This window comes from Eurosta solidaginis, unplaced genomic scaffold (assembly GCF_040869045.1).
Source record: "Eurosta solidaginis isolate ZX-2024a unplaced genomic scaffold, ASM4086904v1 ctg00001119.1, whole genome shotgun sequence".
In the NCBI taxonomy this organism is placed as follows: Eukaryota; Metazoa; Arthropoda; class Insecta; order Diptera; family Tephritidae; genus Eurosta; species Eurosta solidaginis.
In genome coordinates, this window is record NW_027136965.1 from 418,508 (window position 1) to 441,505 (window position 22,998).

General features: G+C 37.7%; 1 protein-coding gene across 3 annotated transcripts in view; it reads right to left on the minus strand.

Annotated features, from left to right (window-relative positions):
• Nucleotides 1-200: 200 nt before the first annotated feature.
• Nucleotides 201-22,998, minus strand: part of LOC137235970 (probable cytochrome P450 28d1) — a 44,252-nt gene continuing 21,454 nt past the window's right edge. Inside the window, exons 1-7 of one of the 3 annotated variants that reach the window (XM_067758680.1) lie at nucleotides 14,565-14,688; nucleotides 14,269-14,407; nucleotides 14,002-14,214; nucleotides 5,612-6,022; nucleotides 5,429-5,549; nucleotides 884-1,156; nucleotides 201-600 (exon numbers count right to left, since the gene is read on the minus strand). In XM_067758680.1, coding sequence (XP_067614781.1) covers nucleotides 431-600; nucleotides 884-1,156; nucleotides 5,429-5,549; nucleotides 5,612-6,022; nucleotides 14,002-14,214; nucleotides 14,269-14,407; nucleotides 14,565-14,566 — 1,329 coding nt within the window. In that variant the 5' untranslated portion in view covers nucleotides 14,567-14,688 and the 3' untranslated portion in view covers nucleotides 201-430. Of the gene's footprint in view, nucleotides 601-883; nucleotides 1,157-5,428; nucleotides 5,550-5,611; nucleotides 6,023-14,001; nucleotides 14,215-14,268; nucleotides 14,408-14,564; nucleotides 14,689-22,998 lie in introns of those variants that run through there. The other 2 variants (XM_067758681.1, XM_067758678.1) reach the window with 2 other exon arrangements.

The following is a 22,998-nucleotide window of genomic DNA, read 5'->3' on the forward strand; positions in this document are numbered from 1 at the left end:
AGCCTTGCCCATTCACATAAAAAAATTTCGCGAAGCACTGTTTTAAACATTATGCTGAAAAAAAGGGGTCAGTAGACCAAATGGGACGGGAAAGGACCATTTTTGTTCCAAATGGACCAAGGTGGCAATCGTGATCTGGATACCGTGCTTGACTGTGAACACGCGCTATTATAACAGGATGAAATAAAACTCAATTAAAATTAAATTTACTATGGCCAAACTTTTTAATTAGATTAAAGAATCGGCAAATGCGATTAATCGTAGTACATTTTAGAACAATTTCGAATTTCAATGGTGCATTGCTATTTTGTAATGAGGAGCTCTAGCTGCTTTGGAGAAAGAATTTGGTTCACTGGTGATAGGTACAAGTGTACATTTGTTTTCATATCAAAATTCTTTGAATATATGTCTGATAATCTGTCTTAGACATTCATTGGTTTCTATCTCTGAAATCGATCCAAACACCACCATCCTGTTGGGCTAAAAAAGACTTTGGATCTAATTTTATAAAAGGTTTAGTCTTTGCGTTCAAAAATATTCTGTATTTCCTGACGATTGAAGCTATCGCTATCTTTGTTTGAACATTTGCGAAGTGAATTCCTTAAAAATTGTAAAAGTTGAAGTGAAATTTGTTATGGTTATGAAATATTTTAAATTTGAGTAAGTATATCGTTACCTTAATTCACAAGGATCCTGACTAACACTACTTTCGAAACAGCGTTTTTTTATATTTCTGTATGTTGTATTGAAATACACCATCACTTATAATGTTAGAAAATTAATTTTTTTTTGCTTCTTTATAATTTAAAATCGGGTGGGAATGGCCTTTGTGAACTAAAGTAACTATATATATGAATGTATATACGTTTATATATGTACATACCTAAGCAAGTTCGCGGACCATCGCCAAATCCCAAATATACTCCAAAAGCACGGAAAAACTTCAATTTATCGCCTTTTTGGTTAATGAATCGTTCAGGATTGAATTGATCTGGATTTTCAAAATACTTGGAATCATGATGTAATGCATATATTGGTATTATAACGGAGTCTCCAAAGTCTAGGGAAACCAGGTTGCCGTGTTTGTTGTTAAATTCATAGGGTGCAGTACACGTTTTAATTGACCACAAACCAGGCGGCAAAATTCGGATGCTTTCTGAGTTAGAAAGAGAACAATTACTTAAATTTAATGGAATTGTTAAGTACTGATCTAAAGCTTTGTTTGTGTATGTTTAAGAAATAGGCCATTTTGGATGTCCCATGGCAGCCGGTTTTATGTACTGGAATGACTTGGGAGTTTTTCCTGGACTAAGGGTTGGAATTTCAATATGTCGCTGCGTTGATTGTCGCCGATCGCTCAAATATTGTTATCCAAGGAGTGACTTTTCGTTATGCACATACTACAGAGAAGCGTCGAACTTAACCACGGACCTAGAGAGTACTGCTAGGTCTGCCCGAAAATAATACATACATATACTGAAAACGGCCTCACTCTTGTCTGTACGAGACATACAAAGCGAGGTTTTACCGAAGAAGATGTTCTGGGATAACCCCTATTATTCGTCGCTGATATGTTTTGTAAAAATATTTGTGGCGTGAACAGTGAACGCACAAGGGCGACTTATGCCTCCACTCCTTTAACGTTTATTAGTACAGTCTTAACGAAAAACACCACTGCTGGACAGATAGCCAGACAAAACTCCTGTTGTTGCTAGCGTAAATGGCCGACTCCAGTTTTTACGACTGTCTTTAAGATCTGCAATCTCCGGAGTTCGAACAGGAGCAATTTCGACCACCAGTTTCTGTCGCACCTCCTCCCCTTTGTTTAACATAGTGTTACTAGACTACACTGAACCAAAAACGTACGTTTTCTTAAGAAAAAGTTTCATAGAAATTCACTCCGATTTTTTCTTTAAATTTAAGAAAATTTGCGTATGATCAGGGCCGCAGAGACAGTTCGCGTTTACGGGTCCCCCTAAAAAATAAACTCAATCCAGTAAAAAAAACCACATAACATACATAAATTTTTCAATTCACATTGTCAGTTTTATTTCATATAAAATAAGATTTGCTGGAGCATTTACATAAATGAAATGTTAGATTTCATTGTTTGATTTGCTTACATTAACTTTTTCTAAATATGAACATTTTAAGAGCTTGAATCAGCCAAGGAAAACCTTCCGTGCTTTTTGGTCTGCGAATATGGAAATTACCGATTCAAAACTAATGCTGCGAGAAAGGCTGGACTCCAACGCCAATGTTCCAAAGCTTGTCAAGCAATTTTGGCTCATAGTAGAACGTAAAAAATTTTTCACGCGAGACAATAGACTAAAGAACGCTCCCTTCAGCCACACTGACTGGAAGTGCGCAAAATATTCTTAATGCTATGCAGATGTTAGGAAATAATACTTCCATCTTCAAGTCATGAAATTTGTTCAGAAGTTGAAATGGTGGCAGCGAATCACATACCAAATTTGCTAAGTGGATGGCTTTAAGATGAATGATTTCATCTATTCGATCCGTAGAAATATCGATGCCATAAATCATGCAGAATGCCGCTGCCTTTTCTATGAGTTCTTCCGTCAGATCCTGATATTCCACAAAAAACTAAATTTAATCGCAATGTCATTTACGGCTTCGAAACGTCTTGTCATATTACCAATCAAGCAGTCCAAAAGAACGTAAAAAACTTGCTGTTTGAATTGAGTTTCTTCAGCTCATCAATCAGGCTACGTAAATTTTCTGTTTCCACGCCCAGTGTGGCATTTTTAGCTTGCAGTACCAGATTTCGATGATTGATTACCGTCAACACTTTGAGCCAAATGGAGGCTAAGAGGATACACTAAAATTTCCCCATATATGCTTCAATACCTTTCAAATCCGTTACTGTTTCTGAACTCAGATTCAAAAGCTTGATTTCATCAATAGCTTTCAATATTTGGGGAATGTGAGTTGCGAAAGGTTTCACACTATCCACACGAGCAGACCATCGTGTTTGTGATATGCTGTGCAAGGAGCAATTAGTTTTTTCCTTGACAATTTCCCATCTGTGAGGGCTTGCACTAAAGATATTATACAATTTCTGCATAATACCGAAAACTGTGATGACTTCTGCACATTCAAAAATGTACCAATAATTGCACCACTGACAAAAGAAATACGAAGCTTGCAACAATTAACGCGAAACTGACCTATGTAAGCTTATCCACGGCATACTCATATAAAATAAATCTAACTTGAGCGGGGTTCGAACCCACGAGAACCTACAACAATTCAGTAGCCTATACAGCTGTGCCACAATAGCTTATAGCGTTTGATAGCCTAACAGGCAGTTATAAGCATGGGTTTCAATCTAGTAAGTGGTGAGTGAATGCGTGGGACATATATGTATGTAATTAACGGTAATTTCTGGCTTGGAAACATATATATATATATATATGTATATGTTGTACAAAGGAGATAGCTCTATTATCCTCTTTAGTTTGTATAGTACTTTTTACTTAGCAGCATTCATTTAGTAATTAGAGATGCCAAATGCAATTTATATTACTCCAGTAAACCTACAAATTTTTATGATGGCCTGGTGAATCGGGCTCTTTTTCAAATTTTCTGCCTTCCTCTGTGGTTTATAAAAAGAAACTTTTTATTAATTTTTGATTGATTTTCAACCACCAAAGCAGAAAAAATACAAAAATAAATAAATATCATGGAGTCGACGCGGTAGTCGAACTCAGAGTTTATAAAAGTTGTGCGCGCAGCATAAGGTACACTTAACCATATACCATATGATTTCGATAAATAAGATGGATGATGCGTTAGGGAGGAAGAGGGAAAAATTAAATTGTATGCAGATGAGGAAGATGACAAGACAATATGGAAATGAGGAAATTCGATATGAATAAAATTGTATCAGATTGTATGCAAATGAGTAAGACGGTAACATGAATTGTCTGTAGGTGAGGAAGATGACAATATGGAAATTCGATATTCGAAAGTTAGTTGAAGATGGGGAATTTGTGGTAATATTATTCGAGCAAATATGGTGTTTCCTTTTTCTGATAGCCTGGTAAAATCGGCTGTTTTGGCAAAAATGGGCACCTTTCTGATTCATGTAAAATAGATGGGACCCAATATATAAATAATAAAACAACGAACGGCATTTGAACCACAAGTTGGAAAAAGAAAAAAATAAATTGATACAAGTGCTTTACACCTGCACCAAACATGCTATTAAATAATTGCCTCCTAAGACCTCACTTAATGGGGCAAGTCAATTTACAATAAAACAATACCAATCATCATAAATTATTTACAAAAATCAGAGAATTAAAATTTGCAATAATATTTGCTCAGATCAGAGAATTTTTTGGTAACAGACGAACAGAGAAAATCGTTAAGAGAATTTTCTGTTACGTCTTGCACCATGTTAAGTTTAACATAAATTTGGGGAATCATGGTGAAGTGGAAAACGTTTCACATGCAAATGGAACGTAACCAGTGGATGCAAAAAAAATCCTTCTCATTATCTCCTAAGACCTTACTTAATGGGGCAAGTCAATTTACAATAAAACAATACCAATCATCATAAATTATTTACAAAAATCAGAGAAAATTTGCAATAATATTTGCTCAGATCAGAGAATTTTTTGGTACCAGACGAACAGGAAAATCGTTAAGAGAATTTTCTGTTATGTCTTGCACCATGTTAAGTTTAACATGAATTTGGGGAATCATAGTGAAGTGCAAGACGTTTCACATGCAAATGGAATGTAACCAGTGGATGCAAAAAAACTCCTTCTCATTGTGTATAAATTCTCTGGTTATAGTCGAAATAAAATGTGATTTTAAGTCAGTTGAGCTTTTTTGACAGATAGCGCTTATAAAATTGTGTCAAAAACGTTTATTTAACTTAAAATCACATTTTATTTCGACTATGACTATGCCCCATAGTACATATTTGATTGGCTGCTTATGATTTTAGTTAAGTGATTTTCAATTTTAAAACAACTTTTTATAGCAACAAAATATGTGTGTATCTATGAAATCCTAGTTAGAATACTGTCAAAACTGCTTCGCCTTGCCGGGCTCCCAAACACCTTACGGGCCCCAGGCCTATTGCCCTGGCTAAACTCCCCCCCCCCCCCCCCCCCTCTCCACGGCCCTGCGTATGATCTAAGAAAAAATTCGTTAAATTATATTTATGACAAAACTTCGTTCTTATAATATAATATTTCATGGCTATTCTTAAAATCTATGAATACGGTTTTTGGAGAGGTTTCTTAAAATATACGCACTTTTTCTTAGATACATGCACTTTTTTGGTTCAGTGTACATACATTGAATTGTCAAAGTAGAATATTTATACGCCGATATGTACATATGTATGTAGGTATGTATATATGTACGATAAAAGCACAAACATACGTACCTTTTACGCAAGCATCCAAGTAGGGAAGTTTATTTAGTTTTTCAAAACTCAAATCGCCGTTTATTGAATTTCGGGTGATTTCTTCAAACAATTTCTTCTGAGCTGATTGATGGCGACCAAGCTATTTTAAAAATCTAAAGTGAATACCTTTATATTTAGGGAATCGAAGAAAAGCTGTCTTACTAAAAATAAACAATGAGATATTGCTGTAGCTGATGTATCCAGGCCGTCGATTAGGAACGTCATTGTATGTGAAGTTAGTTCTTTGATATTAATATTTTTATTTTGCCTTAAAGATATAAGGTGATCCATGAAATCGTATTGAATGGTGGAACTTTCAATTCGTATTTTTAATGCCTCAAGAATAAGGCTCTGAAAAAAATCTTCACATTTCGTCGGAATAAACTTCATTTTGAATACTTTCACAATATTTGGAAAAAGGCCAACGATCAGTGTGTAAACTATAAAAGCGAGGTTGTTTTCTGAGAACATCTTTATATTTTCCGCAATTGGTATAAATTGTTCAGTGAAAGAATTAGCTTTAATACCGAGCACGCAGCTTGCTATATTTTCCGTGGTGAAACGAAGCCCAATCTGACCATGATAAACCAAGATATCTTTTTAATGCAGTATTTAAAAATATGTATCAGTTTCCTATTAGCCAAAATACAAATTTTTTGTTTGTGGTCATAAAGTTAAATTAAATTAAATTTTAAAATAAAAAGAAAATTAAAAAATTGTAAGCACTTCCTTGATATAAATGATCTAAAATCAGCGAAAAATGTGTGAAAAATTTTACAAATACATATTCTTGCTCAAGTTTGAATTTCTAATTTTGACATAGAAATTGTAAAAATATTTATGAGAAACAAAAACATAAAAGCGTAAATTACTTGTATTGGAAAGTTGGCAGGAAAGGAGTCAACTTATCAACATATAGTCAATTAATTTCGCTCCACTTTAATATTTTTATTTCTCATAAATATTTTTCAATTTCTTTTTCAAAATAAAACAAGTAAGGAATGCTAAGCTCGGGTGTAACCGAACATTACATACTCAGCTTTGGAGACAAAATAAGGGAAAATCACCATTTAGCAAAATGAACCTAGGGTAATCCTGGAATGTGTTTGTATGACATGGGTTTCAAATGGAAAATATTAAAGAGTATTTTAAAAGGGAGTGGGCCATAGTTCTATAGGTGGACGCCATTTCAGGATAACGCCATAAAGATGGACCAGAGGTCACTCTAGAATGCGTTTGTACGACATGGGTACCAAATGAAAGGTATTAATGAGGGTTTTAAAAGGGAGTGGCCCTTAGTTGTATATGTGGAGGCGTTTTCGAGATATCGATGAAAATGTGGACCAGGGTGACCCAGAACATCATCTGTCGGGTACCGCTAATTTATTATATATGTAATACCACAAACAGTATTCCTGCCAAGATTCCAAGGGCTTTTGATTTCGTACTGCAGAACTTTTTCATTTTCTTCTACTTAATATGGTAGGTGTCACACCCATTTTACAACGCTTTTTCTAAAGTTATATTTTGCGTCAATAAACCAATCCAATTACCATGTTTCATCTCTTTTTTAATATTTGGTATAGAATTATGGCATTTTTTTCATTTTTCGTAATTTTCGATATCGGAAAAGTGGGCGTGGTCATATTCGGATTTCGGCCATTTTTTATACCAGGATAAAGTGAGTTCAGATAAGTATGTGAACTAAGTTTAGTAAAGATATATCGATTTTTGCTCAAGTTATCGTGTTAACGGCCGAGCGGAAGGACAGAAGGTCAACTGTGTATAAAAACTGGGCGTGGCCTCAACTGATTTCGTCAATTTTCACAGAAACCAGTTATAGTCATAGAATCTATGCCCCTACCAAATTTCACAAGGATTGCTAAATTTTTGTTCGACCTATGGCATTAAAAGTATTCTAGACGAATTAAATGAAAAGAGCGGAGCCACGCCCATTTTGAAATTTTCTTTTATTTTTGTATTTTGTTGCACCATATCATTACTGGAGTTGAATGTTGACATGATTTACTTATATACTGTAAAGATATTAAATTTTTCTTTTAAATTTGACTTTAAATATTTTTTTTAAAGTGGGCGTGTTCGTTATCCGATTTTGCTAATTTTCATTTAGCACACATATAGTAATAGGAGTAACGTGCCTGCCAAATTTCATCATGATATCTTCAACGACTGCCAAATTACAGCTTACAAAACTTTTAAATTACCTTCTTTTAAAAGTGGGCGGTGCCACGCCCATTGTTCAAAATTTTAATAATTTTCTATTTTGCGTCATAAGGTCAACGCACCTACCAAGTTTCATCGCTTTATCCGTCTTTGGTAATGAATTATCGCATTTTTTCGGTTTTTCGAAATTTTCGATATCGAAAAAGTGGGCGTGTTTGTAGTCCGATTTCGTTAATTTTAATAGCGATCAAGATGAGCGCGCGGGAAACTACATACCAAATTTTATCAGGATACCTCAAAATTTACTCAAGTTATCGTGTTTACGGCCGGTCGGACGGACGGACATGGCTAAATGAATTTCTTTTTTTGCCCAGATCATTTTGATATATAGAAGTCTTTATCTATCTCGATTAGTTTATGCCGTTACGGATTACCGTTATGCGAGCAAAGTTAATATACTCTGTGAGCTCTGCTCCGCTGAGTATAAAAATCGACCGCAAATTTCCCTCCATTCCGTGGGATTTTTCTAAATATTTCAATCCGGGCGCCCCCTAGCGAAACTTTTTGTAATATGTTCTATACTGTCATCGGCCTCGGTCTCAGTTTGAAATTTCAAGTTACTTAAAAGCCGGTTTCAAACTTCCAAGTTCTCATCTAATTGTCTCTATCTATGCGCCACCTGACGGAATCGTGTTTCCTTTTGTTCCTTTGTCACGGAGTCTTAACCTATGTGTGAAGCTTGTAGCTCAATGAGAAGTTACTTCAAAATCGAACTCAAAATTCAAAATTTTCCAAATTGAATAAAGTGAATACTCACTTGGTCTCTCGAAATAAAAGGGTTTACTTTTCTTTAAAACGTTATAATGTTTCGCTATTTATTTATTCTTTCACAAGACAGAAATTAAGTTAATTTAATTATAAGTACATCTTAATTTTGTTAAAACTTTAACTTTTGATTTTAACTGTTCACTCTTTACAAACTCAAAGTATTTTATATAAATGTATGCAAAAAGGATCGCGTCCGCGGTTGCCGAGTGATAGTACTTGACTAGCGAATGGAATATTGTTCATGCGCGATGGCAGTGGTGGGTGTTCGTTGGCGCCTTTCCATTCGCCGCGCACGGCTGCGCATAGGAATTGCCGCCGTCTAATGGGGATGGAGGCGACTTAAACATCCTGCCCGCCCTGCAGGGAGGTGTTGGGAAGCACCTTTTGTAGTTTTTGTAAGGCGCGTGTGGTGGTATCTAATGCGCCACTGGCCGTGCTGCGCCGTTTGCAGACTTTGCGGGGTGCGCGCGATCATGCGCTTGGCCGTTCGTTCGGTTTTAGGGGTTGCCGCTGGTTTCTACTCTTGTTCGATCCGCTGCGCGTGGTAGCAGGGGCAGAGCCGACACTGAAGGCAGCTGTCGGTCTCTGCCGTGGGAGCCGGATGGGTGTCGTCCTGGGAGTATAAGAGCAGACAGAGAAACGAGAAGTAGTTGGATACAGCAAATTATAAGCGGATATTTAATACGGAAAATTTGATATACAAGGAAAGCGTATATAAGTTATAGCGCCGGGCGCGAAGAGTGCTCCATTGGAAGAAAGCGTAGTTTTACTAAGGGGCGCATGACAAGCCCATTTTGGGTGCGAACCTCTACAACCCGAACATGGTTGTCAGGGCCGAGGCGAACGTTCTCGATTCGTCCCAGATGCCACTCGGTGGATGGAAGCGAATCTTCTTTAATTACGACGAGGTCGCCTGGTTCAGGATTTCGCTGTGGCGTTTGCCATTTATAGCGCTTCTGAAGGTCCTTCAGATAATCCTCTTTCCAGCGTCGACTGAATTGGTGATGAAGCGATTTAAGTTTTTCCTATCGATTTATCCAGGAGAGGTCTTCCGCGTTTGGCTCAGGAATGGCTAATAGCGGTGCACCTCGAAGGAAGTGACCCGGAGTGAGCGCTGTGAAGTCAGCTGGGTCCTGGGATAGTGAGGTTAGAGGCCTCGAATTGAGAACTGCTTCAATACGCACCAACAGCGTCGTGAATTCTTCGAATGTAAACTTGTGGGATGCAGCGGTTTTTTTGAAGTGGGTTTTAAAACTTTTTACTGCGGATTCCCACAAGCCGCCCATATGAGGGGCACTGGGTGGAATATACTGCCAGTCTGCCAACGAATCGGGCGAATGCTGCGCGAAAGGCTTCGGTGGTAAGGTCCGAGCATAACTCGAGGTGTACTGCCTTTGTGGAAAAACAGACGAATACAGCCACGTACCCTTTTATGATAGTGGTCGATCTCAGAACTGATGCTTTTATTTGGAATGGACCTGCAAAGTCTACTCCTGTTGTAGAAAAGGGGAGTGAGAAATTGCAGCGCCCAGGTGGTAGAGCTGCAATTATTTGCGTGCGCGTTTTCTGTTTGAAAAGCGTGCACGATTTGCATTGGAAAATGTATTTTTTAATGATAGGCTTTAGTTTTGGTATGTAGTACTCTTGCCTCACCATTTGCAGCATCAACCGTATTTCTGCATAAAGAAGCAGGCGGTGTAAAAACTCCAGATACAAATTGCATAACCTTGAATCTGGAGGAAGGATTACTGGATGCTTCTCGTTGTATTGCATTGTAGAATTTTCCAATCGGCCACCGATACGTAGGAGTCCGTATCCATCCAGAAATGGATCAAGAGCCAGAAGGGAACTCTTTTTGCTTATTGGCATTTTGTTTTGTAAGGCGCTCTTTTCCGCCCCGAAATGGCGAGATTGTGCCATTGCCAAAAGCCGCGTTTTCACATGTTGCAACTCTTTGTACGTCATATGGGGATTATGTGTTGTTGCCGCCGATTTGGATTTGTTGCAGGCATTTTTCGCAAAGCGGAACACGTATGCAATCACACGGAAAGCTCGAGAGTATGAGGAGAAACGTTGAAGAATATCGTCCTCTTCCTCGAGTGCGTGATATGCTTCGACCTTGCGTTTCTCGGGTGGAGAAACGCTACCTGCTTTTGGCTTTGGCCATGCCGAAATGTGGCAAGAAAGCCATTGTGGTCCGGGCCACCAAAGTGAAGAGCCTATCAAATCATGCGGCTTGCAACCACGTGTGCCAAGATCAGCAGGGTTGTCTTGGCTAGATACATGGCTTCAGGTGCCGCTGGGAAGATATTCTCGAATTTGAGAGGTACGGTTGGCCACATAAGTCTTCCAGGTCGATGGAGATTTCTCTAGCCAGGCTAGTACAATCTCAGAATATGACCATAAAAATGTGTTGCATGCTTGTAAGTCGAGCTGTTTGTTTCGAACTGTTGCAGCCCGTTTTGCGAGTAGGACTACACCACATAGCTCTAAGCGGGGTAGGCTTACCGTTTTTATGGGAGCAACTTTGCCTTTCGCAACCAAAAGAGAAGATTTTATTTGGATGCCCACATGTGTGCGGATGTAAATCGCTGCGCAATATGCTTTTTCCGAAGCATCACAGAACCCGTGGATTTGGGTGTTTTGCCCTGGAACGACATTAACCCATAGAGGGATTTCGATGTGGCAAATGGCTGGCAGATTTTCTGCGAAATGTTGCCATTTTGATAATGTTGCGGGCTTGGCGCTTTCATCCCAATCGCTGCAATCCAGCCAGATTTATTGGAGAAGCATCTTGGCCTGGATCATAACTGGCGACAGCCATCCTGCCGGGTCAAACATTTTTGCAACAGAGGATAAAATTAGTCGCTTGGTGACCGCATTTTGGGTATGTTCCGGCAGATTGGTGTATGAAAATTTGTCCGTGAGCGCGTTCCATCGAATGCCAAGAGTTTTGGTATCGGAAGTGCTCTCAAATTTCAAGAAGTTGGAGTCTAGAAGATCCTTCGGAAACTGTTCTAATATGGCCGGGTGATTAGCCGTTAATTTCTTTAGTATGAAACCAGCTGATTTTAGGGCGTTTATCACTTGAACGAGTGATTCAGTGGCGTTATCGATGGTATGACTTCCTGATAGGATGTCGTCGACATACGTTTGCGTTTTGAGAATTGTTGCAGCCAACGGAAATGTCGCTTTCGTTTCATCGGATAGTTGATGGGTGGAAACTTTTTACTGCGGATTCCCACAAGCCGCCCATATGAGGGGCACTGGGTGGAATATACTGCCAGTCTGCCAACGAATCGGGCGAATGCTGCGCAAAAGGCTTCTGTGGTAAGGTCCGAGCATAGCTCGAGGTGTACGAATACAACCACGTACCCTTTTATGATAGTGGTCGACCTCAGAACTGATGCTTTTATTTGGAATGGCCCTTCAAAGTCTACTCCTGTTGTGGAAAAGGGGAGTGAGAAATTGCAGCGCTCAGGTGGTAGAGCTGCCATTATTTGCGTGCGCGTTTTCTGTTTGAAAAGCGTGCACGATTTGCATTAGAAAATGCATTTTTTAATGATAGGCTTTAGTTTTGGTATGTAGTACGCTTGCCTCACCATTTGCAGCATCAACCGTATTTCTGCATGAAGAAGCAGGCGGTGTAAAAACTCCAGATACAAATTCCATAACCTTGAATCCGGAGGAAGGATTACTGGATGCTTCTCGTTGTATTGCATTGTAGAATGTTCCAATCGGCCACTGATACGTAGGAGTCCGTATCCTTCCAGAAATGGATCAAGAGCCAGAAGGGAACTATTTTTGCTTATAGGCATTTTGTTTTGTAAGGCGCTCTTTTCCGCCCCGAAATGGCGAGATTGTGCCATTGCCACAAGCCGCGTTTTCACATCTTGCAACTCTTTGTACGTCAGATGGGGATTATGTGTTGTTGCCGCCGATTTGGATTTGTTGCAGGCATTGTTCGCAAAGCGGAACACGTATGCAATCACACGGAGAGCTCGACAGTATGAGGAGAAACGTTGAAGAATATCGTCCTCTTCTTCGAGTGCGTGATATGCTTCGACCTTGCGTTTCTCGGGTGGAGAAGCGCTACATGCATGATAAGTTTCTACATAGGTATATTGTAATTTATTCTGTGAAAGTACATAATGTAAACAAATATGTATAGCAAGAGGCAACACTTTTTACTATTATATTTACTTATTTGCGCTTACAATTCTTTATTTTTCAGTCTTGCCTTTTTCTAAACAACAGCTGTTGTGTGGTTATTTCGATGTAACCACCTACTTTTGGGGGTAAAAAATTATCCGGCTACTTTCGCGGGTAGAATACCAAAAGGGTGTAAAAGTTGCCACATGATTTCTTTACCGTGGTGAAGAATGTTGTTACCACACTAGAATCGGGGCATAAGGGAGAAAATGCCAAAAATCTTTCTATCTGAACGATCGCTTGTATGGGATATAACTATATATAGCTTCGATCAAAGTGATTTTTTCAGGATATCTTCTATGATATATTAGAATATATATCACCGAGTTTCACGTTTATATTTTCTAAATTGCGGCAGGAATGACCAAAATCGTCTTATCTGAACGATAGGTTGTATGGGAGGTACATATATGTTATAGTGGTCCGATCCTACCCGATCCGGCAAATGTCTAATATAATACAAAAATACATCCTTGTGCCAAATTTCATTGAGATATCTCAAAATTTGAGGACTAGTTTGCGTTCAAACAGACAGACAGACGGACGGACGGACAGACGGACATGGCTATATCAACTCAGTTCGTCGCCCTGATCAATTCGGTATACTTAATGGTGCGTCTATCTTCTATATTTCTCAACGTTACAAACATCGGACCAAAGTTAATATACTATTTCATGTTCATGAAAGGTATAATAAAAAAAGGTGTTTTATTTAATCCGGCCTTGAGCTCAACAGTAACAACAACGATAGAAAATTATGTCAAAAAGCAGCAACTAAATTTAAAACCTGTTTTATTTTGACTATGACTATGCGCTATTGAATTTTTATGCTTAAAGTTAACCCATGCATACTTCAATATTCGAATAACCGTTCAGCAGCGATTATTCGAATAATCTACAACTACGATGGCCTGCATGGCTCAATTATATGGTTGCCTCATCCCATCAGCTGATTATATTTTTTTCCTTGTACTGCCGTAGGAATTTTCAAAAGGAGATGGCAAACTTTCACATCGCTTGATGTTATTTTACTAGTAAATGCATCTAATTTAGCACATTTTTTTCCGCATCGCAGTATCGCAAAGTTTTATGTTCTTGTATTCATTCCAATCGCCTAACACCGACACGCAGATTTTAACAAACTGAACACAAGTGTGTTGTTGCTGTAGAGACGAGCCAACAATGTTGAATTACTACCAATCATTTTGTTTTTGTTCTCGCTGTTTTTTTATCTATTAATACAGGTTTTTAAGTACTGCGAATAAGTATTTCAAATGAAAGCCTCATTCGCAATGGCACCGCCCCATAATATTGTACTGTATACTTACATCTTTTCCATTTAAACCATCCTCTAGATGTTTATCAACTTGATGTTTCAAGTATTCGCACCAGGAACTGGAAACCGATTGCATGATAGAATAGACAGTTCGAATACGTAGTTTAGTAAGTCCTGGTGACACCAAAGATCGCTGGTCGTGCCATTCTTGCCCGCTGAGTAAAAACGGATTGTTTGCAATTAAAGGGTCTTTTCTTTTATCAATCTAAAAGTGAGGTTACTGATAAAATAATAAATGTGGACACTATTTAGTAATTACCAATTTGGCAACATAATTGAAATTGAAATGATTAAACGAAGTCACGAAAACATCATGTACCATCTTTGGCTCCAATAGCATTAGTTGTGGTTCACGTAGTAAGAAAACACCGACATAGTCTTCATTATTTTTATACTTCCTATGTACAAACACAAAACAAAAAATAAATTAAATTGTATATTTTCGTTTTCATAATACTGATTTTGTAAGAGCGTTAAATTTATACAAGAAAATGAGGAAACATATCTTCAAAACAAATTACAGTTTAATACTGCACTTATCTTATCAAAACTTACATAGAAATATTAAGAGAAATAAAAGGCAAACACCTTATTATTCAGTTATATTTTATATATTTTATAAAATAATAAAAAAAAACAATACAATTGTTTCGGCACTATCGTTGTGCCTTCATCAGTCGATAGCGTTCAACTAGCCGTTGTCTATCATAAAACAAATCCAACAAATAATAACACAATAATACAATAAAAAACCAATGAGAGAATTTACAATAATAATAATTACGAGAACAAAATAATTTTTTAAGTATGTTGGAAAGCGGAAAAAGGCTAGAGTGCAGTGGGCCAATATTCCTATTAACAGCAAAATTTTTATTTACATATATATGCAAGGATTTTAAAATATTTAGTTTATTAATATTTGATTCCGATTTAATTAATTTGTCTCAAGCGCATGTTCGGCTATTTCACTTTTTGGTTCGATGTTCTTAATATATTTCAGATGCTCGTTCATCCTTGTGCGTATTGTGCGGGTTGACTGACCTATGTATTTTGCCCCACATATCTCTCCGTCGTCGTCAAAGTTAGAGCACGTCACTGAATAAACCCCGGTTTATCCAAACTGTGACACTTGTCTTTGGTAGATTTTAGCAAAGATTTAATTTTCTTATTACTTTTTGGTACAACTTTTATGTCTGATTTCTTGAAAAGTTTTTTAATATATTTAAAATAGTGTTCAACGTACCTAATGCTACAAAAACGATATTCATCTTTTTTGTCCGCTGTCTCGAAAAATGAGCTGCAATCTCTTCTTGCTTTTTTATTTTGGTGTTTGCTTATTAATTGTTGGTTGCTGTTGCGGCAATATCCATTCATTTCAGCGATGTTCATTATTTTCTCTTTCAAATGCGATGCAGCTGAGCGGAACGTTTGCAAGACGATGAGCCATAGAGTTAAATGTAGCTAGTTTGTGGGAGTAATGATGGTTGGATTCTATAGGGATGAATCGATCAGCTGCTGTTGGTTTTCGATAAATATCGAATTCGATAACTCCATCATCTTTATGTGTCAATTTAAGGTCCAGAAAAGGCAATTCCATATTTTCTTCACATTCATAAGTGAATTGGATAGCACTATCAATCGAGTTAAATAAATTAAGCGTGTCTTTTACTTTATCTTTTTTAATAATGGCCACGCAATCATCCACATATCGGCAATAAAATCTTGGGAACAAGAACTTTTAATTAAATGGTATTCAAGGAGGACTAATATTTAAACCCATCGGCATTCCCTCGGTTTGCTCAAAAAATTCACCTCTGAATTGGAAATATGTTTGGTTGACGGACAGTAAGGTTAAATCAAATAATGCTTTGGTGATCGTGGTCGAGCCATAATCGTAGCGCGTCCAAGGCTCCCTTTTTTGGCACGCTGGAAAAATACGAGCTGATGTCGAATGAAGCAAAACATTCGTTCGGACTCAGCCGAACATCTTTGATTCTTGAAATCAATTCTAATGAAATTTTAACAGAGAAAGTATCAAAGCTCTTGAGCTCGTTAAAATATTTCCTCAACCATCTGGCAATATTAGATATCGGGGAAGTGTACCCAGCGATGATCGGTCTAAAATTGTTGCCCGGCTTATGCGCTTTATATAGACCATAAAGACAAGGGACCCGTACATACGACTTATGCATCTTGATGTCTTGTTTTCATTTTTGGGAGGGTATTTTTAACTTTTACATTATTACCTTCCTCGATAAGTGCGTTCATACCATTGTTGTAATCATCCTCATTCATTTCTTTTGTCAGACTTTGTTATATAAACATTTTTTCGGTTAAGCGACTTTACGGCGCTATGTAAATCATAGGAATTTTTGTGTTTGTGAAGGCTTGGTTTTGATTTTAAAACTTATTTAAAACTAAACCGCAAATTGTCCGCTCCGTCGGGTTGACGTGCTCTATCTTTGACGACGACGGAGAGGTATGTTGGGCAAAATACATAGGTCAGTCAACCCCCACAATACGCACAAGGATGAACGAGCATCTGAAATATATTAAGAACATCGAACAAAAAAGGGAATAGCCGAGCATGCGCTTGAGAAGAAACATGCTATAAGTGAAGACGATTTCAAATTTATTAATTAATTTCAAATTAATTAATTAATAGGGATATTGGCCCAGTGTACTCTAGCCTTTTTATCGCTTTCCAACAAACTTAAAAAATTATTTTGTTTTCGTGTATTATTGTGTTATTATTTATTGTATTGTTTCATGATAGGCAGCGGCTAGTTGAACGCTATCGACTGATGAAGGCACAACGATAGTGCTGAAACAATTGTATTGTTTTTTTATTATTTTGAATAATAAAATATATAACATATATTAAGTGACTAATAAGGTGTTTGCGTTTCATTTCTCTTGTGAAAAGTCACTTAGCACTCAAAATCAAATAACAGAAATAATAGCAGATCGGGATTGATTTTTTGTCCTCCCTCCAAAAAACAACCGTGAGTGCGGAGTGTAACTGATGAAATAAAATGCTATCGAGTGCAAACTTAGCACGTACAAAATATATGCTACGTTTATTCACGCGGTTTGATGAGAAGTGAAGTTATATTATATATGTACAGATCATATTTGTATGAGTATATATGAAGAAAAATAACAGTTAGAAAATAATGAAATTAAGTAGCTGAATAAAATGCCGAGTAAGAGTGTGCCACGTATCAAAGCAGTGACAGATCTTTAAAGACAAGTGGTGCCATTAAACAATGTGGCTTCTTAACACTCTCACTCATTGTTTGACTGGCGACATTCCTAAGAGTTACAAGTTATTCCTAAAGCGTTGATTTGTCAGTGGCTTTGTAAATATATCAGCACGTTGTAGTTCTGTGTTGACGTATTTGAACTCAACCATTTTGGCCTTTTGCAGATCTCTGATGAAATGTAACCTTATGTCGATATGCTTTGTACTATGGTGTAATCCCGGATTTCCAATTAGTCGAATTGTACCCTGATTATCGTGTAGTATCGCGTGGAATTCACCCCATTTCAAACACGCTTAACATTAGAAACGCTCGTTCATTGACCCAGGTAACTACCATAAGTTCTTTCGCTTTCACTAAGTCACCTAATGCATTAATGCGTCATACCGAACTGCCCAAACGGGAATCATATTGGCACTATGTAGGTCAATAATTTGTTGACAAGCATTCCTCACTATTGAGTCATGCACCTTTAGTATGTAAATATTAATATAAGTATGTATATATGCATAGGTTAAGAACTTCTGTATAAAAGTCAAAACATTCTTTCATTAATTTGTTATATTACATGGCGATCCTGCCAGTCTAGATTTAAATTGGCAAAACTGCTAAAAAATCTAGCTGGAGGAAGATCCTGCCAGCTCAGATCAAATCAGCACAACTGCTAAAAACGTTCTAACTGGAAAAGATCCTGCCAGCCTTAAAAGTTAGTAAAGTACTTAAATAATCCTAAAAAGGATTATTAAACAATAAAAATTCTATAAGGATTACTAACAAGACCGAGGATTAAAGACAAAAAAGGAAAATTTTGTCACAAGGCATTATTTGATCATTTGGCGATAATTAAATATTTCATGGCAATAGTTAAAAACACAAGGCAATGTTAACCTGGATAAAGACCGACAACAGACGTAAAACATCCTGAATAGCAGCGGTGGACTAGCAATTGCTTCAATAAACGCATAAGGAAGTGGAATAAGCGGATTTAAATGACAGCAATATTCTGATGGATCATCCAATTGGCAGCATGACTGGCGGAGAGCAGGTCTTATAAGTATTTTAGAATCAATTGAGCGGCCTCAGGGACGCTAAACTGTGAGCAAAAACTTTGTTTTTGCTTAGAAATTTTTTTTTAAATGGTAGGATGAACAACATTTTTTTACAGAAGTTTGATGTCAGCTTTGAAAATGACACAAACCAAACCAAAAAGAAGAAAAAGATTGAAGCCCAAAGTGGCATAGAAAAATAACAATAGCATAAAATTCAATTTTAAACAATACTTTGTAAAGTAAATTCAACATGATATCACTGTTTAGCATCGGCTTAGAGATGGCAGCCCCCCTTGGTTTTGCTAATATTCGTAACACTGCCCTCCACCTAAATCTGATCGTCCCGAACAGACAAATCTCCCGATCTAAACGTTGCCAGCCTTTCCAAATGGACCACTTTCATTTTGGTTCGTCGTTTACCGATGGTTTGTATGCAGTACACTACATCGTTGATCCGTTTTACAACTTTGTATGGGCCTTCCCAATTACACTGCAATTTCGGGGACAAACCTTTTTTTACGTTGTGGGTTGTATAACAGCACCAAATCTCCTTCCTGAAAACCTTCCGAATTAATTGCTTTATCGTATCTGGCTTTCATCTTGTCACTCATAATCAGATCATGTATATCTCTTAGCTCTTCTTCCAAATCACTAGTGGATTTATTGACATTTCTCTCCACATTGGCATCTATCCCAAACTTCAAATCAGCTGGCAGTCTAAGGTCATTGCCAAAAACTACTTTTGCAGGGGTTTGGCCCGTTGTCTCATGCACTGCTGATCGGTAAGCCATCAAGAATAATGGTATGCGGGTATCCCCCTCTTTATGGTACTTGTCTACTACTTTCCTTAAGTGCTCCTCCAATGTTCTATTGAATCGTTCTACCATACCATCGGATTGGGGATCCAATGCAGTTGTCCGTGTTCCTGGAACACAGCTGATTCGAAATTCCTGCCTTGGTCAGAATGTAACTCCATTGGTACACCATACCTTGCAACCCAATTGTTTATAAACACTTCTGCTACTGTTTCCGCTTCTTGATTTGGGATTGGGTATACCTCTGGCCATTTACTGAAATAATCCATAACTACCAGAACAGATTTGTTTCCGCCGTTGCTAGTAGGAAATGGACCGGCGACATCCATAGCGATCCTTTCAAATGGCGCACCTGAGTTATATTGCCTCATCTGGCCATGACTTCGGGTTCTGGGCCCTTTCGCTCTGCTGCAAACCTCGCAGTTCGCAATCCACTCAGTGACCGACTGACGGCAACCAACCCAATAGAATCTCTGTTTAATCTTCTCGAGCGTCTTCGTAATTCCAAGATGACCTCCGCTTGGACCATTATGCAGCTCGCTGAGCACGTCAGGAATCCTCTTTCTGGGAACAACTATCAATTTCTTCTTGTATTTACCATCCTCACTCTCCCATACTCGATGAAGGCAACCGGATATCAATTCTAAACTGTTCCACTGTGCCCAATATGACTTCGCAATGGGACTCTCTGCTGACATCTCTTCTCTGTTTGGTCTTTCGTTTCGTTCGAGCCCTTGCATAACACGTGACAGAGTTGTATCTTCTAGCTGACACTTTCTTAGCTGTTCCTTGTCCCATTCTCTGTACATGTTATAGTCATTAGCCGGACATCTATAATGTATTCTTTAGCCTCGGATTTTGAACAGTGCTTGCATTCCAAACTACATGGTCTTCGTGACATTGCATCGGCATTTTAATGGGTACTACCTTTTCGATGCTCAATGGAAAAGTCATAGCTTTGTAGTCGCTCGATCCACCGTGCTAATTGTCCTTCCGGATTAAGGAACTGCAGAAGACATTTTTAAGCTGCGTGATCTGTCCTGACACGGAATCGCTGGCCGTAGAGGTATTTGTGAAAATGTTTAATGCACTCTGCCAATGCCAACAGCCCTCTCCACGTAAGGCAATAGTTCCTCTCTGGTTTTCCAATCGAACGGCTGCAAAATGAAACTACCTTCTCCTGTCCATCTACCAGTTGTGATAAAACGCCTCCTATGGCATATCCACTCGCATCTGTATCTAGAATAAATGTTTCTCCTGGAATCGGATATGCTAACATTAGGGCAGTGCACAAACGCTCCTTCAATGTTTGGAAAGCCACTTCTTGCTCCTTCTTCCATTCAAAAGCTTTATTTTTTCTTGTAAGCTCATGGAGGCTATGGGCTACGCTGGAAAAATTTGGTACAAATCGGCGGTAATATGTGCACAGCCCAAGGAAACTTCTCAATTCATGCAGGTTCTGTGGTCTTGGCGGAAGTTGTTGCGATTAAGGATGCGGTGGATGGAATGCTATCCAGCGCTACTACGGTTAGGGAATTTAACATCTACTCTGATAGCCAAGTGGCTATAAAGGCCTTGAGCTCAACTACAGTGCGATCGAGGGTGGTCTGGTAGTGCCTGACCTCATTTGCGATTGCATCGAATTATTTTACAATTAAGATTATCTGGGTACCGGGCCATAGTGATATTCCGGGTAACTGTCAAGCAGATCTCTCAGCCCGAATCGGTACAACTGAACCGGATGAAGATGGCTGTAGGGATTTCGGGATTCCGCTAGCCACCTGTGGATTGCTCTTCCATAGCTTGGCCTCGAGTCAGCTCAGCAAACGTTGGGCGGACACGACGTCTTGCAGGGTATCAAGATCTTTCTGGCCGAAAGTGGATGGCAGGAAGTCTGCTGAAATAATTGGGTTCACTAAGGCTCACCTATCAATGGTCATTGGGGTTTTGACAGGGCACTGTCCCATGGGTATCCATGCGGTACGTCTCAATATATTGGAAAATCCATCCTGCTGCAGCTGTATGGAGGATGATGAGGTGGAATCACCAAATCACTTTATGCTTGACTGCCCAGCTTTTGCCAGAACTAGGCGAAAGTATTTCGGTCGTGACTCACTTGGATCTCCCGAGGAGCTATCCAAGGTTGAGATCGGGATCATTCGGAACTTTATCGTTGCTACCCAACGATTCTCTAAGTAGTTATATCTACGTCACCGTTACTTTAGTTTATTATATGTGGTATCACAACCGACCGTCATGTTGTCCAAGTGAGCTTCCCCTATCAGGGAAGCTACCACCCAACCTAACCTAACCTAAATTCAACAAAAAAAAAATAAAATAAATTTCAATTTTAAGAAAAATATCAAAAATATTAAATTTAAAAACTTTTTTTAAGAAAATCAAAAATTTTAGAAACAAATTTTCTATAATGTTAATTAAATAAAGAAAAATAGCAAAATGGCATAAAAATTAATTTTTAAAATAATTTGTAAATTGAAAAAAAAAACTACTATTTCTAAAATTTAAAGAAAAATGTTAATTATTTTGTAAACAAAAAGAAAAAAAAATAACATAGAAATAAGTTTTTTTTAAATACTTTGTAAAAATAATATTTTGAAAATTTTATAAGAAAATTTGAAATATCTGAATTAGAAATGTTAAATTTAACAAAATTTTTCTTTAAGAATAAAAATTTTTTTTTCTAAATAATAACAAGGCTAATTACATAAGAAAAAGACAAAAAAGAATTAAGTTATATGGAATGCATATGATAAAGAATAAAACCAAAATTTTTTTTTTACACAGAAGCAGGCAAAATAATTATAGGAAAAGTTCAACATGGCTTGGTGGACAAAGATTGTCCACGGCATCCTGATAGCGATAGCCGGATATGAATTAGGGAAAGAAAATTCTGAAGTACCAGAGAATAGACTAATAAAATATGAACCACCAGCTGAACCAGAGACAGGAATTACACCAAACATTCCAGATATTTGGCTAGCCATTTTTCTTTGTATAATCGGGCTATTGATCATTACAATAGCCACAATACTAAAGAAATATATGAAGCATAAGTACAGACAACTAAAACCCGTTCAAGACCGTATCTAAAATTTTTTCCCCCAATTTACAAACATCCACTTTATCACCTTTTACTCAAAATCAAACCCAAAACTGAGGAATAGCAACAAATAATTAAAAATAAATAAATAAACCTTTAAAGAGTAACCCTCAAAATGTCGCAAACGACATTAAAGGCAGCTTCATTAGACCTGCCCAAAGTTAATGGCAAATCAATAATTTGCATACCTCACAGTAGTAGTTTCCATGGAAGTTATCAAAATAACATCCTTGAAGGCTGTCAAAGGAAAAGATTTATAAAACAGCTCTAGTAAAATTTGCGTCAGTGGACATATGAAAAAATTTTTTTTCACAACCAGCCAATATTAACAACAAAAAAAATAATGAAGAAGTCACAAAGAGAACATGTATATATGTATATATGTGAAGCGCTATATAAATTTGCAACAAAAGACTAGTCGCGCTCGTTTTCATCTTAGGATAGAAAAATGGTAGCGTAGAAAATTTTCAAGCAACCAGATTGTTGAGGAAGTTATTGACTTAGGACAATATTCGACCAGGCATACAAGAAATGCCGGCAATCCAGGACTTGAAATTTATAAGGAAAATTACAGTTGTCCTGAGGGACAAATTGATGATTAAGAATTGAATATTTACTGCAGTAGGCGAATTTATAAAATAATAATTGGTACCCAAATTCTCTAAGATCAAATAATTGCACTAACCAAAGAGGTTGTGCATGTGACAATCCCGGAAAAATAAAAATAATTCTTCATAAAAG